This window comes from Salmo salar, chromosome ssa09 (assembly GCF_905237065.1).
Source record: "Salmo salar chromosome ssa09, Ssal_v3.1, whole genome shotgun sequence".
Lineage (NCBI taxonomy): Eukaryota > Metazoa > Chordata > Actinopteri > Salmoniformes > Salmonidae > Salmo > Salmo salar.
Window position 1 is genome coordinate 121,823,258 of NC_059450.1, and position 23,194 is coordinate 121,846,451.

A 23,194-nucleotide genomic window follows, 5' to 3' on the forward strand; every position below is an offset into this window, starting at 1 on the left:
CTAAGAATCCCCTAAATAAGATCTGGTGCAACCATTTACCTTCAGAAGTCCCATAATTAGTTGAAGTCCACCTGTGTGCACATGATCTGTCACATGATCTCAGTGTATATATACACCTGTTCTGAAAGGCCCCAGAGTCTGCCTAAGGGGATGCCTTGCTTGACCACACCTTCCTTCCTTGCTCTTGGCCTGCCCTGCCTCTTCCACCAATCAATTTTGTTTCTATGGACAGAAAAGAGCAGAGGCTCTGAGCTGTCCGATCAAGTCCATTGTCTTGTCGGCGCGGCCTCAGAGTCTGCAACACCATTGAGCAAGGGACACCACCAAGCAAGCGGCACTATGAAGACCAAGGAGCTCTCCAAACAGGTCAGGGACAAAGTTGTGGAGGAAGTACAGATCAGGGTTGGGTTATAAAAAAATATCAGAAACTTTGAGCATCCCACGGAGCACCATTTAAATCCATTATTAAAAAATGTAAACAACCACAACAAACCTGCCAAGAGAGGGCCGCCCACCAATACTCACGGACCAGGCATGGAGGGCATTAATCAGAGGCAACAAAGAGACCGAAGATAACTTTCACGTCATTTCCAGTCACAACTTGTAGACTTGTTTATGTGCTACTGTGCGTTTTGTTGCTAACCTTACTTTGCTACCTGACAACTTTACGGGTTTTACTTTTTAATTAGCGTTTATTTTTCATTTTTCCCTCGCTCAACTTTTTTTTTCATTGAACTTTTTCACTCTGGGCGCTTTATCTGGACGTGGTTCGTCAGGACCTCCACCAGCCGAAACTAAGTAGTAACATGATGCCTTCTAATTGCAGTCGCTGTACTCATAATATACAGGAGAACGATCGCCTTACAGCGAGGATAGCTTACCCTTGCCTAACGATTGCGTCTGAAGCTGCTGCAAGCCCAGCTTCAGACGCAATCGTTAGGCAATTTCAATGTAGGAAAGGATGAAACAGCGTCTGTGCCACCAGTAAGTACAGATAGTGTTATAAATCCACTCGCACAGTCCCCGCAGCCGAACAAATTTCTCATGGCTTCTGGAGGGAAATGCTGAAAAAATGCTCAACCGGTGTCGCTCGTTCAGCCGACAAACTTTCAACCGGTTCTCCCCATTAAGCAGCGAGTCAGAGGCCGAGTCTTCTCTGGTCTCTCTCCTCCCCTTACGGGGTCTGAGACGCTGAAGCCTCGCACCATTTAGCTCTGACAAATTGAAAACCCTAGTCAATGGCGACTCCATTACCCACAGTATTAGACTTAAAACGAATCATCTAGCGATCATACACTGTTTACCAGGGGGCAGGGCTACCGACGTTATGGCTAATCTGAAGATGGTGCTGGCTAAAGCTAAAACTGGCGAGTGTAGAGAGTATAGGGATATTGTTATCCACGTCGGCACCAACGATGTTAGGATGAAACATTAAGAGGTCACCAAGCACAACATAGCTTCAGCGTGTAAATCAGCTAGAAAGATGTCCGCATCGAGTAATTGTCTCTGGCCCCCTCCCAGTTAGCGGGAGTGATGAGTCTCACAACTCAATCGCTGGTTTAAAACTGTTTTCTGCCCCTCACAAAATATAGAATTTGTAGATAATTGGCCCTCTTTCTGGGACTCACCCACAAACAGGACCAAGCCTGGCCTGTTGAGGAGTGACGGACTCCATCCTAGCTGGAGGGGTGCTCTCATCTTATCTACGAACATAGACGGGGCTCTAACTCCCCTAGCTCCACAATGAGATAGGGTGCAGGCCAGGCAGCAGGCTGTTAATCAGCCTGTCAGCTTAGTGGAGTCTGCCACTAGCACAGTGAGTGTAGTCAGCTCAGCTATCCCCATTGCGACCGTGTCTGTGCCTCGACCTAGGTTGGGCAAAACTAAACATGGCGGTGTTCGCCTTAACAATCTCACTGGAAAAAGACCTTCATTCCTGCCATTATTGAAAGAGATTGTGATACCTCACATCTCAAAATAGGGCTACTTAATGTTAGATCCCTCACTTCCAAGGCAGTTATAGTCAATGAGCTAATCACTGATCATAATCTTTATGTGATTGGCCTGACTGAAACATGGCTTAAGCCTGATGAATTTTCTGTGTTAAATGAGGCCTCACCTCCTGGTTACACTAGTGACCATATCCCCCCGCATCCCGCAAAGGTGGAGGTGTTGCTAACATTTATGATAGCAAATTTCAATTTACACAAAAAAAATACATTTTTGTCTTTTGAGCTTCTGATCATGAAATCTATGCAGCCTACTCAGTCACTTTTTATACCTCTTATTCCAAGCCTCCTGGGCCAAGTACAGCGTTCCTCACAGAGTTCCCAGAATTTCTATCGGACCTTGTAGTCATGGCAGATAATATTCACATTTTTGGTGACTTTAATATTCACATGGAAAAGTCCACAGACCCACTCCAAAAGGCTTTCGGAGCCATCATCGACTCAGTGGGTTTTGTCCAACATGTCTCCGGACCTACTCACTGCCACGGTCATACTCTGGACCTAGTTTTGTCCCATGGAATAAATGTTGTGCATCTTAATGTTTTTCCTCATAATCCTGGATTATCGGACCACCATTTTATTATGTTTGCAATCTCAACAAATAATCTGATCAGACCCCCAACCAAGGATCATCAAAAGTCGTGCTATAAATTTTCAGACAACCCAAAGATTCCTAGATGCCCTTCCAGACTCCCTCCGCCTACCCAAGGACGTCAGAGTACAAAAATCAGTTAACCACCTAACTGAGGAACTGAATTTAGCCTTGCGCAATACCCTAGATGCAGTCGCACCCCTAAAAACAAAAATAATTTGTCATAAGAAACTAGCTCCCTGATATACAGAAAATACCCGAGCTCTGAAGCAAGCTTCCAGAAAATTGGAACGGAAATGGTGCCACACCAAACTGGAAGTCTTCCGACTAGCTTGGAAGACAGTACCGTGCAGTATCGAAGAGCCCTCACTGCTGCTCGATCATCCTATTTTTCCAACTTAATTGAGGAAAATAAGAACAATCCAAAATTTATTTTTGATACTGTCACAAAGCTAACTAAAAAGCAGCATTCCCCAATAGAGGATGGCTTTCACTTCAGCAGTGATAAATTCATGAACTTCTTTGAGGAAAAGATCATGATCATTAGAAAGCAAGTTACGGACTCCTCTTTAAATCGGCGTATTCCTCCAAAGCTCAGTTGTCCTGAGTCTGCACAACTCTGCCAGGACCTAGGATCAAGGGAGACACTCAAGTGTTTTAGTACTATTTATCTTGACATAATGATGAAAATAATCATGGCTTCTAAACCTTCAAGCTGCATACTGGACCCAATTCCAACTAAACTACTGAAAGGGCTGCTTCCTGTGCTTAGCCCTCCTATGTTGAACATAGGAAACGGCTCTCTATCCACCAGATGTGTACCAAACTCACTAAAAGTGGCAGTAATAAAGCCTCTCTTGAAAAAGCCAAACCTTGTCCCAGAAAATATAAAAAAACTATTGGCCTATATCGAATCTCCCATTCCTCTGAAACATTTTAGAAAAAGCTGTTGCGCAGCTTTGTCTTCCTGAAGACAAACAATATATACGAAGTGCTTCAGTCTGGTTTTAGACCCCATCATAGCACTGAGACTGCACTTGTGAAGGTGGTAAATTACCTTTCAATGGCGTCAGACCGAGGCTCTGCATCTGTCCTCGTGCTCCTAGACCTTAGTGCTGCTTTTGATACCATCGATCACCACATTCTTTTGGAGAGACTGTAAACCCAAATTGGTCTACACGGACAAGTTCTGGCCTGGTTTAGATCTTATCTGTCGGAAAGATATCAGTTTGTCTCTGTGGATGGTTTGTCCTCTGACAAATTAAATGTACATTTTGGTGTTCCTCAAGGTTCCGTTTTAAGACCACTATCGTTTTCACTATATATTTAACCTCTTGGTGATGTCATTCGGAAACATAATGTTAACTTTCACTGCTATGTGGATAACACACAGCTGTACATTTCGATGAAACATGGCGAAGCCCCAAAATTGCCCTCGCTGGAAGCCTGTGTTTCAGACATAAGGAAATGGATGGCTGCAAAATGTTCTACTTTTAAACTCGGACAAAACAGAGATGCTTGTTCTAGGTCCCAAGAAACAAAGAGATCTTCTGTTGAATCTGACAATTAATCTTGATTGTTGTACAGTCGTCTCAAATAAAACTGTGAAGGACCTCGGCGTTACTCTGGACCCTGATCTCTCTTTTGACGAACATATCAAGACTGTTTCAAGGACATTTTTTTCCCCCATCTACGTAACATTGCAAAGATCAGAAACTTTCTATCCAAAAATGATGCAGAAAAATTAATCCATGCTTTTGTCACTTCTAGGTTAGACTACTGCAATGCTCTACTTTCCGGCTACCCGGATAAAGCACTAATAAAGTTAGTGCTAAACACGGCTGCTAGAATCTTGACTAGAACCCCAAAAATGTATCATATTAGTCCAGTGCTAGCCTCTCTACACTGGCTTCCTGTTAAGGCAAGGGCTGATTTCAAGGTTTTACTGCTAACCTACAAAGCATTACATGGGCTTGCTCCTACCTATCTTTCCGATTCGGTCCTGCCGTACATACGTACGCTACGGTCACAAGACGCAGGCCTCTAACTGTCCCTAGAATTTCTAAGCAAACAGCTGGAGGCAGGGCTTTCTCCTATAGAGCTCCATTTTTATGGAATGGTCTGCCTACCCATGTGAGAGAGAGACGCAGACTCGGTCTCAACCTTTAACTCTTTATTGAAGACTCATCTCTTCAGACTCATCCCTATTACAGGGGCTGAGTCACTGGCTTACTGGTGCTCTTCCATGCCATCCCTAGGAGGGGTGCGTCACTTGAGTGGGCTGAGTCAATGACGTGATCCTTCTGTCTGGGTTGCCCCCCCACGTGCCGTGGCGGAGATTTTTGTGGGCTATACTCGTTCTTGTCTCAGGATGGTAAGTTGGTGGTTGAAGATATCCCTATAGTGGTGTGGGGGCTGTGCTTTGGCAAAGTGGGTGGGGTTATATCCTGCCTGTTTGGCCCTGTCCGGGGGTATCGTCGGATGGGGCCACAGTGTCTCCCGACCCCTCCTGTCTCAGCCTCCAGTATTTATGCTGCAGTAGTTTGTGTCAGGGGGTTAGGGTCAGTCTGTTATATCTGGAGTATTTCTCCTGTCTTATCCGGTGTCCTGTGTGAATTTAAGTATGCTCTCTCTAATTCTCTTTCTTTATTTCTCTCTCTCAGAGGACCTGAGCCCTAGGACCATGCCTCAGAACTACCTGGCCTGATGACTTCTTGCTGTCCCCAGTCCACCTGGCCGTGCTGCTGCTCCAGTTTCAAATGTTCTGCCTGCAGCTATGGAACCCTGACCTGTTCACCGGACGTGCTACCTGTCCCAGACCTGCTGTTTTCAACTTTATAGAGACAGCAGGAGTGGTAGAGATACTCTCAATGATCTGCTACGAAAAGCCAACTGACATTTACTCCTGAGGTGCTGACCTGTTGCACCCTCGACAACCACTGTGATTATTATTATTTAACCCTGCTGGCCATCTATGAACATTTGAACATCTTGGCCATGTTCTGTTATAATCTCCACCCGGCACAGCCAGAAGAGGCCTGGCCACCCTTCATAGCCTGTTTTTCCTAGCCACCGTGCTTCTACACCTGCATTGCTTGCTGTTTGGGGATTTAGGCTGGGTTTCTGTACAGCACTTTGAGATATCAGCTGATGTAAGAAGGGCTTTATAAAAAGGGCTTTTTGTTGTTGTTGATAACCCTAAAGGAGCTGCAAAGCTCTACAGCGGAGATTGGAGTATCTGTCCATAGGACCACTTTAAGCCGTACACTCCACAGAGCTGGGCTTTACGGAAGAGTGGCCAGAAAAAAGCCATTGCTTAAAGAAAAAAATAAGCAAACACATTTGGTGTTCGCCAAAAGGCATGTGGGAGACTCCCCAAACATATGGAAGAAGGTGTTCTAGTCAGATAAGACTAAAATTGAGTTTTTTTGCCATCAAGGAAAACGCTATGTCTGGCGCAAACCCAACACCTCTCATCACCCCGAGAACACCATCCCCACAGTGAAGCATGGTAGTGGCAGCATCAGGCTGTGGGGCTGTTTTTCATCGGCAGGGACTGAGAAGCTGGTCAGAATAGAAGGAATGATGGATGGCGCTAAATACAGGGAAATTCTTGAGGGAAACCTGTTTCAGTCTTCCAGAGATTTGAGACTGGGACGGAGGTTCACCTTCCAGCAGGACAATGACCCTAAGCATACTGCTAAAGCAACACTCGAGTGGTTTAAGGGGAAACATTTGAATGGCTTAGTCAAAGCCCAGACCTCAATCCAATTGAGAATCTGTGGTATGACTTAAAGATTGCTGTACACCAGCGGAACCCATCCAACTTGAAGGAGCTAGAGAAATTTTGCCTTGAAGAATGGGCAAAAATCCCAGTGGCTAGATTTGCCAAGCTTATAGAGACTTACCCAAAGAGACTTGCAGCTGTAACTGCTGCAAAAGGTGGCTCTACAAAGTTTTGACCTTGGGGGGGTGAATAGTTTTGCACGCTCAAGTTTTTTTGTGTTTGTTTCACAAGAAAAAATATTTTGCATCTTCAAAGCGCACCAAAAATTTGAATATTATCTGCTATGACTACAAGATCCGATAGGAATTCAGGGAACTCAGTGAGGAACACTGCATATGGCCCAGGAGGCCTATAAACAGTAGCTATAAAAAGTGAGTGAGTAGGCTGCATAGATTTCATGACTAGAAGCTCAAAAGACGAAAACGTCATTGTTGTTTTTTTTTTGTAAATTGAAATTTGCTATCGTAAATGTTAGCAACACCTCCGCCTTTGCCGGATGCACGGGGGGTATGGTCACTAATGTAACCAGGGGGTGAGGCCTCATTTAACACAGTAAATTCATCAGGCTTAAGCCATGTTTCAGTCGGGCCAATCACATCAAGATTATTATCAGTGATTAGTTCATTGACTATAACTGCCTTGGAAGTGAGGGATCTAACATTAAGTAACCCAATTTTGAGATGTGAGGTATCACAATCTCTTTCAATAATGGCAGGAATGGAGGAGGTCTTTATACTAGTGAGATTGCTAAAGCGAACACCGGCATTTTTAATTTTGCCCAACCTAGATCGAGGCACAGACACGGTCTCAATGGGGAAAGCTGAGCTGACTACGCTCACTGTGCTAGTGGCTAGTGGCAGACTCCACTAAGCTGGCAGGCTGGCTAACAGCCTGCTGCCTGGCCTGCACCCTATTTCATTGTGGAGCTATCTCCTTCCCGCTTTGTGGGCTCAGAGACATTCTTTCTTTCTTTCTTTCTTACGTCTGTCTGTCCCTCTTTCGCTCTTCTCTCTCCTTGTCCCCACTTTCTACACTCTTTTTTTTTCACTCACTCATCTGTCATACATTCACCTCTCTCTCTCTCTCTCCATCCCCCATCCCTGCAGAGATGCTGTACTGTAGCTAGCTATATTGTTATGGGTCGCACTAATACTCTTATCTTGATTTGGCCATGAGGAGTTTCATCCCCCTCGTGGAAAACATGCCTCCGTTACAGAAGGAACACATTCTTACCCTCAATTCCCATGTAAAGCCGAGCCATAAACAGGAAATGTGCTATAGATTGATTAGGAATATGAAGTAGTTTACAACTAGGTATATTATTACAATAACTGTCTCATAGGTTTAGCATTGTAGCAGGGTTGGGGTCAATTGGAATCGAAGTCAGCCAGTTCAGAAAGGAAATTCCATATTCAATAATTGAATAAAGGATTTATATTTCCAATGGCTTCTCAATAAACCAAAATGGAGAACCTACTGTATATCAAAGTTGTTTACATTTTAGAAATGTAAATTCAAATCACTTCCTGAATTGACTGACTGTAGCATAATGTAGGCAGAGGAAGGTTAGAAGTACAGCACCTGATCACCTACTGTATATCCATTATGGTCTAAAAGACTCTGGATTAAGATAAAATACTGGATTAAATTAACCTGAATCAGCATGAAGGTTACATTGATCTTGATGTATGGTTCTGTTCTACTAATCCATTAGTGGCATTGTGATTAGTAGGAGGGTTCAGTGAGCAGGATAGCAGGGATCTAAGGCTGCGTTTACACAGGCAGCTGATTCTGCTATTTTTTTCACGAATCACATCAGATCTTTTCACATTTCACATGCCCCCAGAGCACCACCCGACTCTTAAATGTATGAAGTAGCACATTGCCAGTGCGGCCCATTGTGATGTGTGAGTTCTGGAGCCAAATGGAGAGGTGATGGGGCCTATATTATATGCTACAAGACCATGGTGCTTGCCTACGGAGCTGTGAGGGGAACGGCACCTCCGTACCTTCAGGCTCTGATCAGTCCCTACACCCAAAGAAGGGCACTGCGTTCATCCACCTCTGGCCTGCTGCCCCCCCTACCTCTGCGGAAGCACAGTTCCCGCTCAGCCCAGTCAAAACTGTTCGCTGCTCTGGCACCCCAATGGTGGAACAAGCTCCCTCACGACGCCAGGACAGCGGAGTAAATCACCACCTTCCGGAGACACCTGAAACCCCACCTCTTTAAGGAATACCTGGGATAGGATAAAGTAATCCTTCTAACCCCCCCCGCCAAAAAAATAAAAAAACAAATATAAAAAAAAAGATATAGATGTACTATTGTAAAGTGGTTGTTCCACTGGATATCATAAGGTGAATGCACCAATCTGTAAATCGCTCTGGATAAATGACGTAAATGTAAAAAAATTAAAATATTATATAATGACGGGAAAATGAAATGCGTAGAGTGGTCATACACACAACCAAACACACACACCGCAACGATTCCTACTCCAACTACTTCATGTTATCAATGGGACTATAAGTGTGGACATAAGACAGAGTTAACCTGCTGAAGGATATTGGACAAAAGAGATTCCTATGTTAGATGACGCTCTTACAATGACTAATGCAAAATGGATCAGTTGTGTAATGCGCAATAATCCTTTCTCACCACTAGGTGGAGGTACATCAACAGCAATGTCATTCTCTGCCTGCAGTGGCTGACAAAGTGACAGTGATTGGACAGTGATTTCTTGAAGCAGGCTGCCGAGCCACTATGGCCTAGATATCTACTGATATCATTGAACCATAGTACGTTTTGACAGCAATGGTTAACTAAATTTAATCTTGTCTGTTTCGAATGATGACTGAATGATGATGTACATGCCAACTGTTTATCCATGTTGGCTTACTGTAATACATGAATCCCATGTAGAAGCAGGCAGCATGAGATCAGGATGGCAGACTGCAGATTAAACACACTAGTGATGACCCTTACTGCATCACATAATGTACACGAGCTTTGAACAATTGCATAACGTCTTGCATCTGTTGGGTACACAGATTCAGACAGCAATGAAGGTGGTGGAACAATCTAAGCATTACGTTTCAAATGTAGTCGGCATCTGTTCCAACTATGGAGGTCTATTTTATTCCCAATGATGGTCATAATCGATAGTCCCCTGTTGGGACAGGTACATATAGGTTAGTTGTATGCATATTGTCAGTTCCACATACTGTAGACTACCCATATTGGTCTATGGGTGGTCTATGTGGACATCATGTCCTCCCTGGGACACCCTAACAGCTATCAGGCTTGGTATTTATGAATGACAGCTGCTGGCAGGGGTCGGTAGGAGCTGGCAAGGGATGAAATGGCGCCAGTGCGGTTGGGCAGTGCCAAGGCTCCAGTCAGAGCTCCAGGTTTGGGCACAATGGTGGGGAAAAGAGTTGGAGGGGGTGAGGAAAAAGCACTGAGTATCTAACCAGTCAGGCCTCATAGGCAACAATATCAACCAACCTTCTAGAAGGGTGGAAGCTTTGTGTGTGTGTGTGTGTGTGTGTGTGTGTAAGAATGATTGCGTTGCGTTCGTTTACATATGTGTCTGTGTGTGTTTTGACATTTGAGGTTGCTTGGGGACTTTTGAGGTTGCTTGGGGACTTCAAACCACCATTTTTATACTGAAGATAAAGGATTCTTTAAGCAACATAATAAATGTTAAAATACATCATTCATATGTTCAAATGACCTTGTTGAATGACTGTATGTGTGAGAACAATGGACTCTGAACTGATCAATGTCTAAACGTATGTAATGAATCTACTTAATCACCCCTCTCTACCTCAAGGACTTTAAAGGTCACGTGCGAGCGCTTACATTTCACATCCATAGCAATTACCAACATTATTCTAACGGTGGTAAAGCAACTTTTAACAGATGTGATCTGGAAACAGACGTGCCACAGTATCCATGCACCAATCCTAAAAACACTAGAAAAAATTGCAGTGAAAGTATTATCTGCTCATTTCACTTTCTGGGTAAGAGCTATTACACAAACACGATTACTGATTCTGATTCTTCTATCACATACTGCCATCACACACTCACTGCACTGTGTGACGCACCAGATGGAAAGCAGATCAAAACGATTGCATAAAATTGCACTGGTTTTTATTGTTTAGGGGTTTGTTTTAATGAATGACTTTAGGGGATTATGCACCCATCTCATAAATTGCAGGAATTAATTTTCAAACACCTGGGCCCGTAGTCATAAAGTATCTCAGGGTCGGAGTGCTGATCTAGGATCAGGTCCCCCCTGTCTATGTAATCTGATTCATAATGATTTAAATGCAAAACTGATGCTAGATCAGCACTCCTACTCTGAGACGCTTTATGAATATAGGCCCTGCAGTTCAGCATGTCCATAATAGAAACAGTGAGAAGTCTTAGATGACAGCTTCTCCTCAGGCCAGACAGACACCACTAGGATTTGGCCTACATGTGAGCACATTAGTCTGCTTTATTATTTCTAGAAACATTCTTTCCTTATGGCAGTTTAATTTATATATGTATCATGCTTTTTCTGCCTACTCTGGCAGTTTTGGGGTGTTTATAAATTACCCTTTCACTGCTGTGTCCATGGCAACCCATTTCCCTTGCACTGTTCTGTAGTAGTGGGGCCTGTCCTCGTTCTGTCTCTCTCTGACTGTGTCTTTGTTGTGTTTCTTGTTGTCCAGATTCTTCCTCAGCGCTGCAGTGAGCAGTAGCGGAAAGACAATGACGAGAGAGTTAGTACTAAAATGACTCAAGTGTTCTGTGGCTGTCCTCTTTTTTATGGCCCTTGGGGAAGAAAAGGGGCCTTGTCTGGTCGCATTAGTGGCCTGAGCTTTTGTCAAGACACTGGAGAAGGCTGCTCGGGCTGCTCTACGAGTCCTGTGAACAGCGGTAGAGTCGGCAAGCGTAGTCAAGGCGTTCAGTAAGAGAGAATTCTTCAACGCTTTACTCCATGACTTTCAGGGCCTTCAGTAGGTTTGAGATACAGCTACGGGGATAATTTACTGCATGTAATCACTGGTGCTGTTCAACTGTTGACCATCTTTAGAAGTAGACAGTTTACATGAGTGTTTTTTTATGCCAATGGTACATGCATCACCGTTGGCACAGGGTGCAGATACATTTGATCTATTGATCTGGTGAAGATAAAGTTCTTATGATTGGTGGGGATAAGACAGGTACATGACCTGCATTGGGAGAAAGGGAGGGAGAGCATGGTACAGAATGCAAAAAACACAGACACCAACACAAGTTTATTATTATATTATTTATTTATCTTTGTACAATGTAATTACAATACAAATATGTAGGTTTAAATACAAAATTCTGTAAATAAAGAATAAAAATAAACTCCACTGGTTTGTTATTACTACACTATGGTTTACAATCAAGTTTATGAGGTCATTTAGTTTCTTATTCTGAACGTCATTAACCTACATTTTAATTTAGAGGGCGTATAAATAACGGGAATTTAACGAAATAAAAACAGCAATTTCATGAATGACTATGTTTTTTCTCTTAAAAGACGAGGAGAGAATTCATTTCGAAAATCAATTTGTCTAAATGAGCAAAAACATGGGCCCCTCACTGGTGATTTATATCTTTGCGAAAGCGAATGGATGTCAGCCAGTATTGTGCCGCATGTAAAACTGACAAAGCCTGATTGGCCGAGTCCTAAGGAGTTAATGACCAGGAGAGCGGGATGGATGGAGCCTGTTTGTCTAGTCGTGATGTCCATTCAATAACACTGGTCCCCTGGGTCCCACTCCGTCTCACTCCCAGACACTCATGTTGTCTGGGGCAGGATCGTACATAAAGCAGTATAATGGCAAATAGCATAAAGCATCCCATCTAAGCACATGCGTTTGCCCCGCCTTGACCTGCCAATGGAAGTCCTGCCAAGTGGGCTAAAATTCCAATATGGGGTTGTAGCTATAGTATACTGCATATTTATTGTCTTTGTGTGTTTAAACTAAAGTCACGGAAGGAAATGCTTGCCTCTTTTGAGATTACGATCAAACAGTAAAGTATTGTTTCTAAGGAGCGCTAAATGCATGGTGACTATAATTCTAACAGAAGTGCCTTTGTTTGGGAGCAGTGAAAGGAGTTTAAAGGAATGAAACAACCAGTCTGTTTAACATACCGTTGCCTGTATGGTATTTGATTAATCCACCCCTTTCTTCTTTCATCTTTTCTCAGTTCATCACAGCCTTTCAATAGTCCACATCCTCAAGCTCATTCTCACATGCCCTCGTTCTCTCCGTCTATCTTTCACCTTCTCCTTTTCTTTCTCTCTGCCTCCCGACTATCCGTATCACTTTCATGTCTTTGTTTGCCCTCTTCAAAGATGGATGCCTTCCTTTGTCTGTTTAAAGTGGTAAATGACTCATCACTTCCTCTAGCCATCTTTACTCAGCCTGGTAGAACACACACAGGAGGTGCCATAACTTCTGCCCGTCACAATGGCCTCAGGACAAGAGCCTGGATCCAGAAGCCTCTACAAACTGACTGTAGTCCCATTATGTCAGAAGTGCAGCTTGATCCAGCCCACTGGGCACACACCGATTGAATCAACGTTGTATATACGTCATTTCTATGAAATTGCGTTGAACCATCGTGGAATAGACGTTGAATTGACGTCTGTGCCTATTGGGAGGCACTACTTTTGCCCAAGTCCCTATACGGGAATAGGGTGCCATTTCAAACGCAGCCCCAGTGACAAAACAGCATCATAACTCACCCCAAACTTACCCTCTTTATCTTACGAAGTGCACAAGCTCTCCCATCCCTCATCTCTTAAATCTTAGGCTCAACACTTCCAAATAGATTCTCATAGTGTTGAGTGACTACACTCGTACGTGGGTGACTACTACCATGTTTTAGAACATAATGCAAATCAACCAACCAACTTGGAATGTGGCGCACTATTTGGACCCTTTCCAGAATGTTCTAGGGTTCTAGTGTATCTGCCCTGCAGGTGGAGTGGCACTGGGACAGAGGGGTGAGGTCACCATGGTGATTTAGCTAACAGTGACTCATTTGGGTTGAATAGCAAATTGGCGGTTATACATGGATTGGTAATAAATAGAGGGTGAAAAAAGCATGCTATTTACACTCGTTTCCAACCTCTCGTTTCATGACTCACTCCCTCTCTTTGCTCCCTCTGCTGACACACTTACAGCTGCTAGTTATTTTCCTCCTCTTTCCAGTTCCACAAAAATAAATACAGGGAGAAACAACAATGTAAAACTATAACGGTTAAACGCTAAGTAAAAATCATAAATATAACCCTTTTGGCAATCAAACTGTCTGTCACTCTTATTGGTCGACGCCTCCTTTGGGGTCTCTACCATCGAGTTGTGTCATTGGCTAGTCAACCAGGGCCTTTGCTGTGCTTGGGTAACATCGACAATCTCTCTCAGTGTCTCATCTCAGTGTCATTTGATGTATCCATATTCTCTGGCCCCTCCACAGATCCCCACTCAGAACATGATTGCTAGAAATCCCAGGGAATGCATCGCGAGGAACCCCATACACAGTCATCATGTCCCCCCTGCATTCAGACCCAATTTACATCCTGGGGTCTCAACAGAGGAGGAGAAAATCAAGAAGAGGGGGAGCGACAGCATTTAGGGGCAGGGGGCTGGAGGGGGGGAGTGGAGTGGTTCATTGTTGTTGGGTGTCTGCATCATCATAGTCTATGCAGTGGGCCGACCTGGCTTAATACAGAGTTAAAGTTCGATCTCAAAGGTCTTTTGCAAGTCATTGGAGAAAGGGTTGGGCGCCGCCTTGGGTTGCAATTTGGTCTCCAGCGCGGCCCACTTTGCCTCGAAGCGATCAACCTCCTGGGCATTGGCTGGGGGCGGGTTGGCCTGCTGTGCGCCCTCCGGTGGCCAGCTGCTGCTATTGCTGCTGGCGCAGTTGCTGCTGGTGCCGTTCTGCATGATGGTGGCGGGGGAGGTGGGAATGTTGTGGGGGAGGCCGTTGACGGTGGGATGAGCTCCGAAGGGTGGCATAGGGAACCCGCCCGGTAGGCCGGAGAAAGAGTGGCGGTGCCCGCCGGTGAGCGTGCCCATTTTGGGCCCTGTGCCCATGCCCATGGAAGGCCCGCCGGTAGAGCTGCCTGCCGTGCAGAAGACATTAGCCACCATCTGCGAAGGCGTGATGCCCACCACAGGCACACTGGCGTTGGAGTACGTCATGCTGTTGGCCAGGGCAGGCATGTAGGCCTGCATGGGTACAAACGCTGGCTGCAGAGGTGGCTGGTTATACAGGCCCACGGGCGCAGGAGTGGCATCAAACGCCAAGGGAAAGGGCTGCATGGAAGTGGGCAGGGAGCCAGGTACCCCTGGCATGGTTGCCCCCGGCATGGATGCCCCCATTATGGGCACACCTGACATAGGTGGGCCAGACATAAGTGGGTTAGACATAGGTGGCACAGACATAGCTGCGTTTGACATGGGTGGCCCTGGAATGGCAGGGGTGGGCTGGATGGGTGGCGGGGGCAGGTTGGGGGTCTGTTGCTGGGCCTTGACGGCCTGGGCCACCTCCTCCAGCCAGCGCTCAGCCTCGGAGGGCGTCCTCCTGTGTCCACTGTGGACAGGGGACTGGACCGGGGGCTCCGCCTGCATCCAGGAGGACGTGGCTGTGGGAGAGAAGCAGAGAGCAACACGTCAATCACATGTTACATCAACTCTGCTGCTGGATCTCTCTACTGCTTTACCATGACAAGCACAGAGGACACACACACATCCTATTCAGCAGCCTTTTCTGATTAGGGCCGGAATTCAACGCACATCAGGGAAAGGGACTTTGAAAAGCTGCATTGCCGGCTGTAAAGTGACCTACGCTATAGCACACCACAGAGATACACACAAATAACTGACACTTTTCAGCCAAATCAGCCTTACAAGCATTAGAAGCAAATCGGCATTAGAAACATTACAAATACAAAGAAACATTACAAATATAAACAAATTCCGAATGCAAAGTTGGAGTTAAGCTGTACAATACATGTTAAGCCAGACTAGAGCTCATAGAGAGAGAATGATAAGGTAGTCAATGAGTTACCTTGCAGGGGAGCGGGTGGAGGGGGGATGGCTGGGGGCACCGTGCAGGCTGGCAGGCCGTTGGGGGTGGGGTTGGAGAAGAGTTCCTCAGAGGGCCTGGTGAAGGAATGGTTGATCTGGCTGCACAGAGCGTTGATGCTGCTGTCTGCCTCGCCACACACAGACAGATCCATCTCTGGGACTACGGAGGGGGAGAAGGATTTTGAGGATTGGCTTTCCTTTGGATGATTTGATGGCAAGATTAAAGTCTCGGGCCAAACATACACTTATATAATGATATAGGATTAAAGTACATGACACCGGATGTAAACATTTCTAAGCCCTTTATTGAAATGTAATCTGTTCCCATGGTCCTATGAGGTCTACATCATCTTTTGGACTTCAAAGTAAGAAAATAAAAGTTCCTCTGTAACACACCCGGTCCAGATCTGTTATTCATGCATGAGATTCTATAGCCAGTAGATAAAAAAGAGCTCATCATTTGTGTAATTGCCCTATCAGTGACCTGTACCTGACAGATAGAGTGAGCTAAGCCTGTGGAGAGCAGAGAGAGTTGTGGGGCCAATCAGAATCAGAGCGGTCAGTGGTGGATGTAATTCCTCCCGCTCCACTGTCTCTCCGTTGGGTCCTATTCATTAGGGCGCACCATAGCAAAATCTTTTGCAACGGAAAATGAAAATGGCCATTTATTATTGGACAGGTTTAAGTAGTCACTCCCTGTTTCAGTCCGTTTTCTTCTGTTTGGTGCCTAATGAATGACCCTGCTTAGAAGAACTACTCCGGGTGCAGATGTAGTGTCTTTCTGTCTGGAGACAGCAGTGTGTCAGGCCTGCCTTGTAAGGTCTCTCTTTCTGAACATTTGATTGGCCCATAGGGTTCAAAGAGGATGGGAGAAGCTGTGGGGTTTCTCTGTGTAGTAGTGAAATGTGTGTGTGTGTGTATGCCTGTGTGCGTGCAGGCGTGTGTGAGTGTGTACATCACTGTGTGTGCATGTGTGTGTGTGTGTGTGTCTGTGTTCGTGTGTACTACAATCCCTGGATCTATGGCTGTAGAGGGACTGGTCTAGTGGAGACTATTTATAGACACATTGTTCACTGAGAGAGCTGGCGGACTACTGGAGAGGGGGGAGCTAGTGAAATTAGCTGCTACTGTGTGTGTGGGTGTGTGTACATGTGTCCTGTGCTTGCGTGTGTTCATGCTTGTGTGGCTTCTATTGCCAGCTAAGTGTGTGCGTGTGTGTGTGTGCGTGTCTTCTTTGCATGCGTGGGATTCAAATAGGTACAGATCCTATACGAAAGAGAGAATCTCTGGACACAACGCTAGTACTGCTACTGCTACATACATGAATGTAAATAGATGTCAGGTACAATTGTGCTGCAACCATCAGAGGTGAAATGTGTATTGATTAAAAGCTGAGGTCTGCTTATAATAACTATAATCAACATAACTGAGAGGTTTAATCTACCTCACTACAGCAGGAACAAAGCTGTGCTGGGAATCTTAATTATTATACTTGTTAAAAATAACCATTACATGGACTCAGCAATCAGCCACAGCAATCAGCCACAGCTTTAATAACACACTGATGATCAACTTCAGTGCTATTATGACCCCGATCAATGAATCTCTGGCTTCACTTGTTCCTGGTCAAATACCAATAATTATAAACACCACCATACTTTGTCATAAGGGTTCAGAGTTTTTCCTGACCCATGATCTGACCAGGAAAAAGTCCGGAATTATCCTTGGTCAGGTCATGAAGACAGGAAAACTCCAGGCTCTGATTGACATGGAAGGGTGGCATTGCAGAACTATGTTGTCCTAGACTGGTGAGGCTAACCACTCTTTGTCCTAGATTGTAGAATGCAGAGACTTAGATAAGCTAACATGAAGAGGTGAGGCTAACCACTCTTTGTCCTAGATCGTAGAATGCAGAGACTTAGATAAGCTAACATGAAGAGGTGAGGCTAACCACTCTTTGTCCTAGATCGTAGAATGCAGAGACTTAGATAAGCTAACATGAAGAGGTGAGGCTAACCTGGGTTCTTGCTCTGGAAGTCGGCGGTCTTGCGCTGCAGGTTGGAAGGCAGGTCGTTGAGGCGCAGCGAGAGCTGCCTCTTGAACGGCGAGTTCTTCCCGCTGAGGGCCGGGAAGCCCCGGAAGGACCCCTGCCGCACCAGCTGCTCAATGGGCGCGTGGCGCCGCGGGATTGCGTGCTCCACCCCCTGCCCCACAGGCGAGGCCGCGCCCTCAGGGGGTGAGGAGGTGCCAGGGGGGATGGCTGGGATGGTACACGGGGGCTCTGGAGAGTACAATTTGCTATGGTTAATGTTGGACTATAATGACCAGGGTTAATGTTGGACTACCATGACCTGGGTTAATGTTGGACTATAATGACCTGGGTTAATGTTGGACTATAATGACCTGGGTTAATGTTGGACTATAATGACCCGGGTTAATGTTGGACTATAATGACCAGGGTTAATGTTTGACTATAATGACCAGGGTTAATGTTGGACTATAATGACCAGGGTTAATGTTTGACTATAATGACCCGGGTTAATGTTGGACTATAATGACCAGGGTTAATGCTGGACTATAATGACCAGGGTTAATGTTTGACTATAATGATCAGGGTTAATGTTGGACTATAATGACCAGGGTTAATGTTTGACTATAATGACCAGGGTTAATGTTTGACTATAATGACCAGGGTTAATGTTTGACTAAAATGACCTGGGTTAATGTTGGACTATAATGACCAGGGTTAATGTTTGACTATAATGACCCGGGTTAATGTTGGACTATAATGACCTTGGTTAATGTTGGACTATAATGACCCGGGTTAATGCTGGACTATAATGACCAGGGTTAATGTTGGACTATAATGACCTGGGTTAATGTTGGACTATAATGACCTGGGTTAATGTTGGACTACCATGACCCGGGTTAATGTTGGACTACCATGACCCGGGTTAATGTTGGACTACCATGACCCGGGTTAATGTTGGACTACCATGACCCGGGTTAATGTTGAACTATAATGACCAGGGTTAATGTTGGACTATAATGACCAGGGTTAATGTTGGACTATAATGACCAGGGTTAATGTTGGACTACAACTAGTAACCACTACAGCCAATAACACTGATAAAGGTTACTACCTGCCAACATACAGTATATGTGTTGTTACACTTCAGAGTGATTGAGGTGAACAACAACGACGATCAACAGTGAGTGAATCCTGTTCCTGTTAGCTCTATAACATAGGCCACATTTGACTTTCCAGTAACTTTCCAGTGATATGTTAGAATGTGAGTGACAGCTGTTTCTGTCTGTGTGTCTGTGCTGCTCTTCATCTCCTGATGAGACATACCTTTCTTCTTGTCTTGCAGCTGCTTCATGATGTCATCGCGCTCGCCCCCCTGCTGGCTGGACGACGTCACGCGGAACGAGCCCTCGCGCACGAAGGAGGTGCGGCTGGCGTCGAACGAGGCTGTGACGCCGCACTCCTTCTCGCGCCGCTGCTTCCTCTCCAGACAGGCGGCGAAGGCACAGCCCACGGCGTGGCTCATACGCTCGCCCTGGTGACCACAACACACCCGGTCAACACCCCTCCTCAACACCCTTTTGGTGTGTCTGTGTACGTGGGCGCATGCATGTTTGCGTGTCTGTAAAACTCTGTTATGTGCGAATGGGCACTAATACAAAAAAATACACAATTGACAAGTCTGAACGTAGCCTAAAGCCAGTCAATTTCCCTACTGGAAAATGCTTTATCAAACCAGAACCATGTCTGTGAGGAATGACTTGGCACTCCGTTTTCATTCCATTATGCTATAAAAGTGGTTATCACCCTGGAGGAAATGTGGCTCAGAGTGCCAGGAGGTCACAGTCGATAGCGCTCCAAGAAGCAATTGAGATAGAGATAACCCTAGAGTAATCCTAATCTTAATCTCTGGGCGAGCGATGCGGGGATTGGATTAATCTAGTGGCTGGGCCTGGGCCCACACACACAGACACAGACACACAGACAGACAGACAGACAGACAGACAGCACAGCACAGACAGACAGACAGACACACACACACACACACAGACACAGACAGACACACACACACACAGACAGACAGACACACACACACACACAGACACACACACACACACACACACACACACACACACACACACACACACACACACAGACAGACAGACAGACACACACACACACACACACACACACACACACACACACACACACACACACACACCCCTCACCGAGTCCTTCAGGGCCATGAAGCAGTGGCAGATCCAGCGGCGTGTGGTGCCGTCACGGCAGATGTAGGAGAAAGCCTTGTCATAATTGCGGTCGGGCGCACAGAAGGACACCTTCTCAATGGTCTGGTCTACGATGAGGTCCTAAAGTCAAAGAGATGACGTGTTAGAGAAGGCTGATTTGACCACGTCATAAATGAAACATCACACATTACATGGTAGCCTATAGATAATGCATGTGATTAAAACACTCCTACTAAAATGTAATGTCAAATGTCATTATTTGGTGAGGAAAGATAATCTCCCGAGAATCAACCTTTGTTACTCTCAAGTACTAAATCTTGTTTACAGCTCTACAAAACATATTCTAAAACATGGAGAACCACTTTTTCTCTTGTTCCAGAATCTGTATCAAGTTCGTTCAGGAGTCTTGGCTAGTGACTATAGGGGGAGGAAGGGGCCCCTTCTCTTACCACCCCCCCCCCCTCCCCCACCCCCCGCCACTAGTGGCCCCTGACACCCTTTGAACCAGAGTGGAAAACAAGAGATGAAAGGGAAATGGGGCTCACACACTCATCCAGGGACTTCCTTCCACTCTTCTATCGGGGAATAGGAAGAGGGTAATGAATGAAGTGGGCAAGGAATAAATAACAGTATTTTCATTCAGAGCCAATTAGTAGATGAAGAGAGGCTGGTGGGGGAAGTGAACGTCTGGTTATGTGTGTGTGTGTGTGTGTGTGCGTGCGTGCGTGCGTGCGTGCGTGTGTATCCATGCGTGCGTGCTGGGTTGCCTATGGGTGGATGGAGGTGAGGGGTGTGGGGTTGTGGGGGTGGAGGATCACTCAGAGGCATTTCACTGAAAAACTGAAAGGTGGCACAGTGCTGAGTCATGTCACATGGGTCAGATATGGAGGTGGAGGGAAAGGGGCTTTCTTCTCTGTGGCGGTGGTGTTCTTTGACATTGACTTTGAGAGGACCAGGAGATGGGATTACAAGAAAGAGGGGGGGGGGGTGCTGAGGGAGGATGGGGGGGGTCCATTTGTCTACTGCCACACAGGAAACAAAAAAGACTGCTTAGTGTGACTGTTTCTCTCCACCCCTTCTTTTCTCTGGCCTGAAAAGAAAGGTGGGTAATTGCACTCGCAATAGGGGCCCCTAGCGGCCAGATAGTCCTGTCCTGAGGTGTGTGCGTATGTTTCTGTGTGTGTTTCTGTGTGTGTTTCTGTGTGTGTTTGTCAAATAAAAATGAAACACTCTGTGTGTGTGTACTGTCTCCCTCCCCTACCCAAAGCCCCCTTTGACATCCATCACTAACACATGTCAAGTGTGAAAACTCAGCAGTCCGGCCTAAAGTAAGTCTAATCTGGCCTGCGAGGATAAACACAGTCATCGGGACAGGCACGCGGTGCGGCCCTTTTGCGCTGAGCCTGAAGGGTGACATCATCAATCTCAGGCCAGACTGAGAATGGCAGGTGACCTGGGAAAGGGCTGGGGTAGAGAGAGACCTGCGGGATGGGTAAGGAGAGGCGGGAGAGTAGCCGCCGAAGAGGGGAGATGGTGGAGGGTAGAGGGGGAGTGCTCAGGCTTCTGGGCGGCTGCCAGCTTCTCGCCTGCTGAGCAGTTTTCTCTCTTTGTCTTTCCAACATACGTTTCCTACTACAGACATAGGATCTTAATTTGAGGCAGTTTGCTACAGCAGAATAATTATCCTGCAGCAACAGGAAATGGTAATTATTATGTGGATTATAATTAATGGAAATCTTTTTAGGGGTTGATACATTTTTCGTAAGGGAACATCAAGTCTGACATTTTAAAGTGGAAATTACAAACTTCGGAAGCCTTTTTAAACCTCAAATATACTGCAAAGTTCTGTACACTTGCTCTGTCATACGAACTCAGGACTTACAGAGCTAGAGAGCACAAACAGGGGTATCTATGGTTCCAGGCTACTGGTTCATGTTTAGCCACTGTTTACATCTGGAAGCAGACTGTGTTTGTTTGTATGTATGATTAGCACACACGTTTATGCTAACAGCCCTGCAGGCACACTCTTACCTTGGTTTTGTCATCCACCACTCTAAGACCGTCTGCCGACACCCACAGAACTGCTTTCACTGTCTTCTTCCCACTCTGTGGAGAGACAGAGAGAGAGAGAGAGAGAGAGAGAGAGAGAGAGAGAGAGAGAGAGAGAGAGGGAGGGAGGGAGGGAGGGAGGGAGGGAGGGAGGGAGGGAGGGAGGGAGGGAGGGAGGGAGGGAGGAGGGAGGGAGGGAGGGAGGGAGGGAGGGAGGGAGGGAGGGAGGGAGGGAGGGAGAGGGAGAGGGTGGGAGAGAGAGAGGTTTTCTGTAGTATTATAAATGCAAGAGTTCTAAACTTCCTTAATAAGCACAATGTCTTGAGTAAAAACCAAATTGGATTTATACGAAAACATTGCATGACTGATCATATTTCCACCCATACAAGACTGTTCTACAAAGTTAATGAAAGTGGTGTAGGGGGTAAAACATATGACACAACTAAATCTGACTGGCAATACGTGCAGCATCAAAATTAGCAAGAAAATCAGATAATTCTTTAACCATGGGCGAGGCCTTCGCCAGGGTTGCAATCTCAGCCCTGCGTTGTTCAATATTTACATAAAAGAATTGGCTACTATTCTAGACAAATCCTCAGCTCCTGGTCTAAGTCTCCACAATTCAGAGGTTAAATGCCTGCTCTTCGCAGATGGCCTGTGCCTGCTGTCACCCACAGCACATGGCCTACAGCTGAGCCTGGACCTGCTAGAGCAGTACTGTCAGACCTGGGCCCTGGCAGTAAACCCCAAAAGTACAAAGATATTGATTTTCCAGAGAAGATCCAGATCTCAGGGAATTAGACCAAAGTTCTCAATTGGTACAAAATACAGAGTACTGCACACACTACAATTACTTAGGTTCAAAATAAGCTCAACTGGATACCTAAATGAGGCAGTGAATGAACTAAGAGAGAAAGGCAGGGCATTATACGCCATTAAAAAAAGAATTCAAATTTAAATACCTATTCAGATTTGGCTAAAACTATTTGACTGTGTCATTGAACCAATTGCACTTTATGGCAGCGAGATGTGGGGTCCACAAGATTTCACCCAATGGGACAAACACCCCATTCAAACCCTGCATGCAGAGTTCTGTAAGATTCTCCTACATGTCCAGAGGAAAACTACAAACAATGAACCAGGGCAGAATTAGGCTAATATCCACTAATAATACAATAAAATAAATAAAAAAGAGCAATTCAGTTTTAGAAACATCTAAAATACAGCGACCCCCTCTCATATCATTACCAAGCCCTGCAATGCCAAGAGCTGAGAAGAAAAAAAGTCCCCTCATCCAGCCGGTCCTGGGGCTGAGTTCACAGACCTGTTCTACTAACACACTGGAGCCTC

General features: G+C 45.7%; 1 protein-coding gene across 2 annotated transcripts in view; it reads right to left on the reverse strand.

The window, feature by feature from the left end:
- Window positions 1-11,679: 11,679 nt before the first annotated feature.
- LOC106612624 (numb-like protein) overlaps window positions 11,680-23,194 on the reverse strand; it is a 76,014-nt gene continuing 64,499 nt past the window's right edge. For both annotated transcript variants that reach the window (XM_014213963.2, XM_014213961.2), the window contains exons 4-9: window positions 21,827-21,901; window positions 19,775-19,915; window positions 18,873-19,080; window positions 17,535-17,798; window positions 15,498-15,677; window positions 11,680-15,072 (exon numbers count right to left, since the gene is read on the reverse strand). In XM_014213963.2, coding sequence (XP_014069438.1) covers window positions 14,159-15,072; window positions 15,498-15,677; window positions 17,535-17,798; window positions 18,873-19,080; window positions 19,775-19,915; window positions 21,827-21,901 — 1,782 coding nt within the window. In that variant the 3' untranslated portion in view covers window positions 11,680-14,158. The remainder of the gene's footprint in view (window positions 15,073-15,497; window positions 15,678-17,534; window positions 17,799-18,872; window positions 19,081-19,774; window positions 19,916-21,826; window positions 21,902-23,194) is intronic.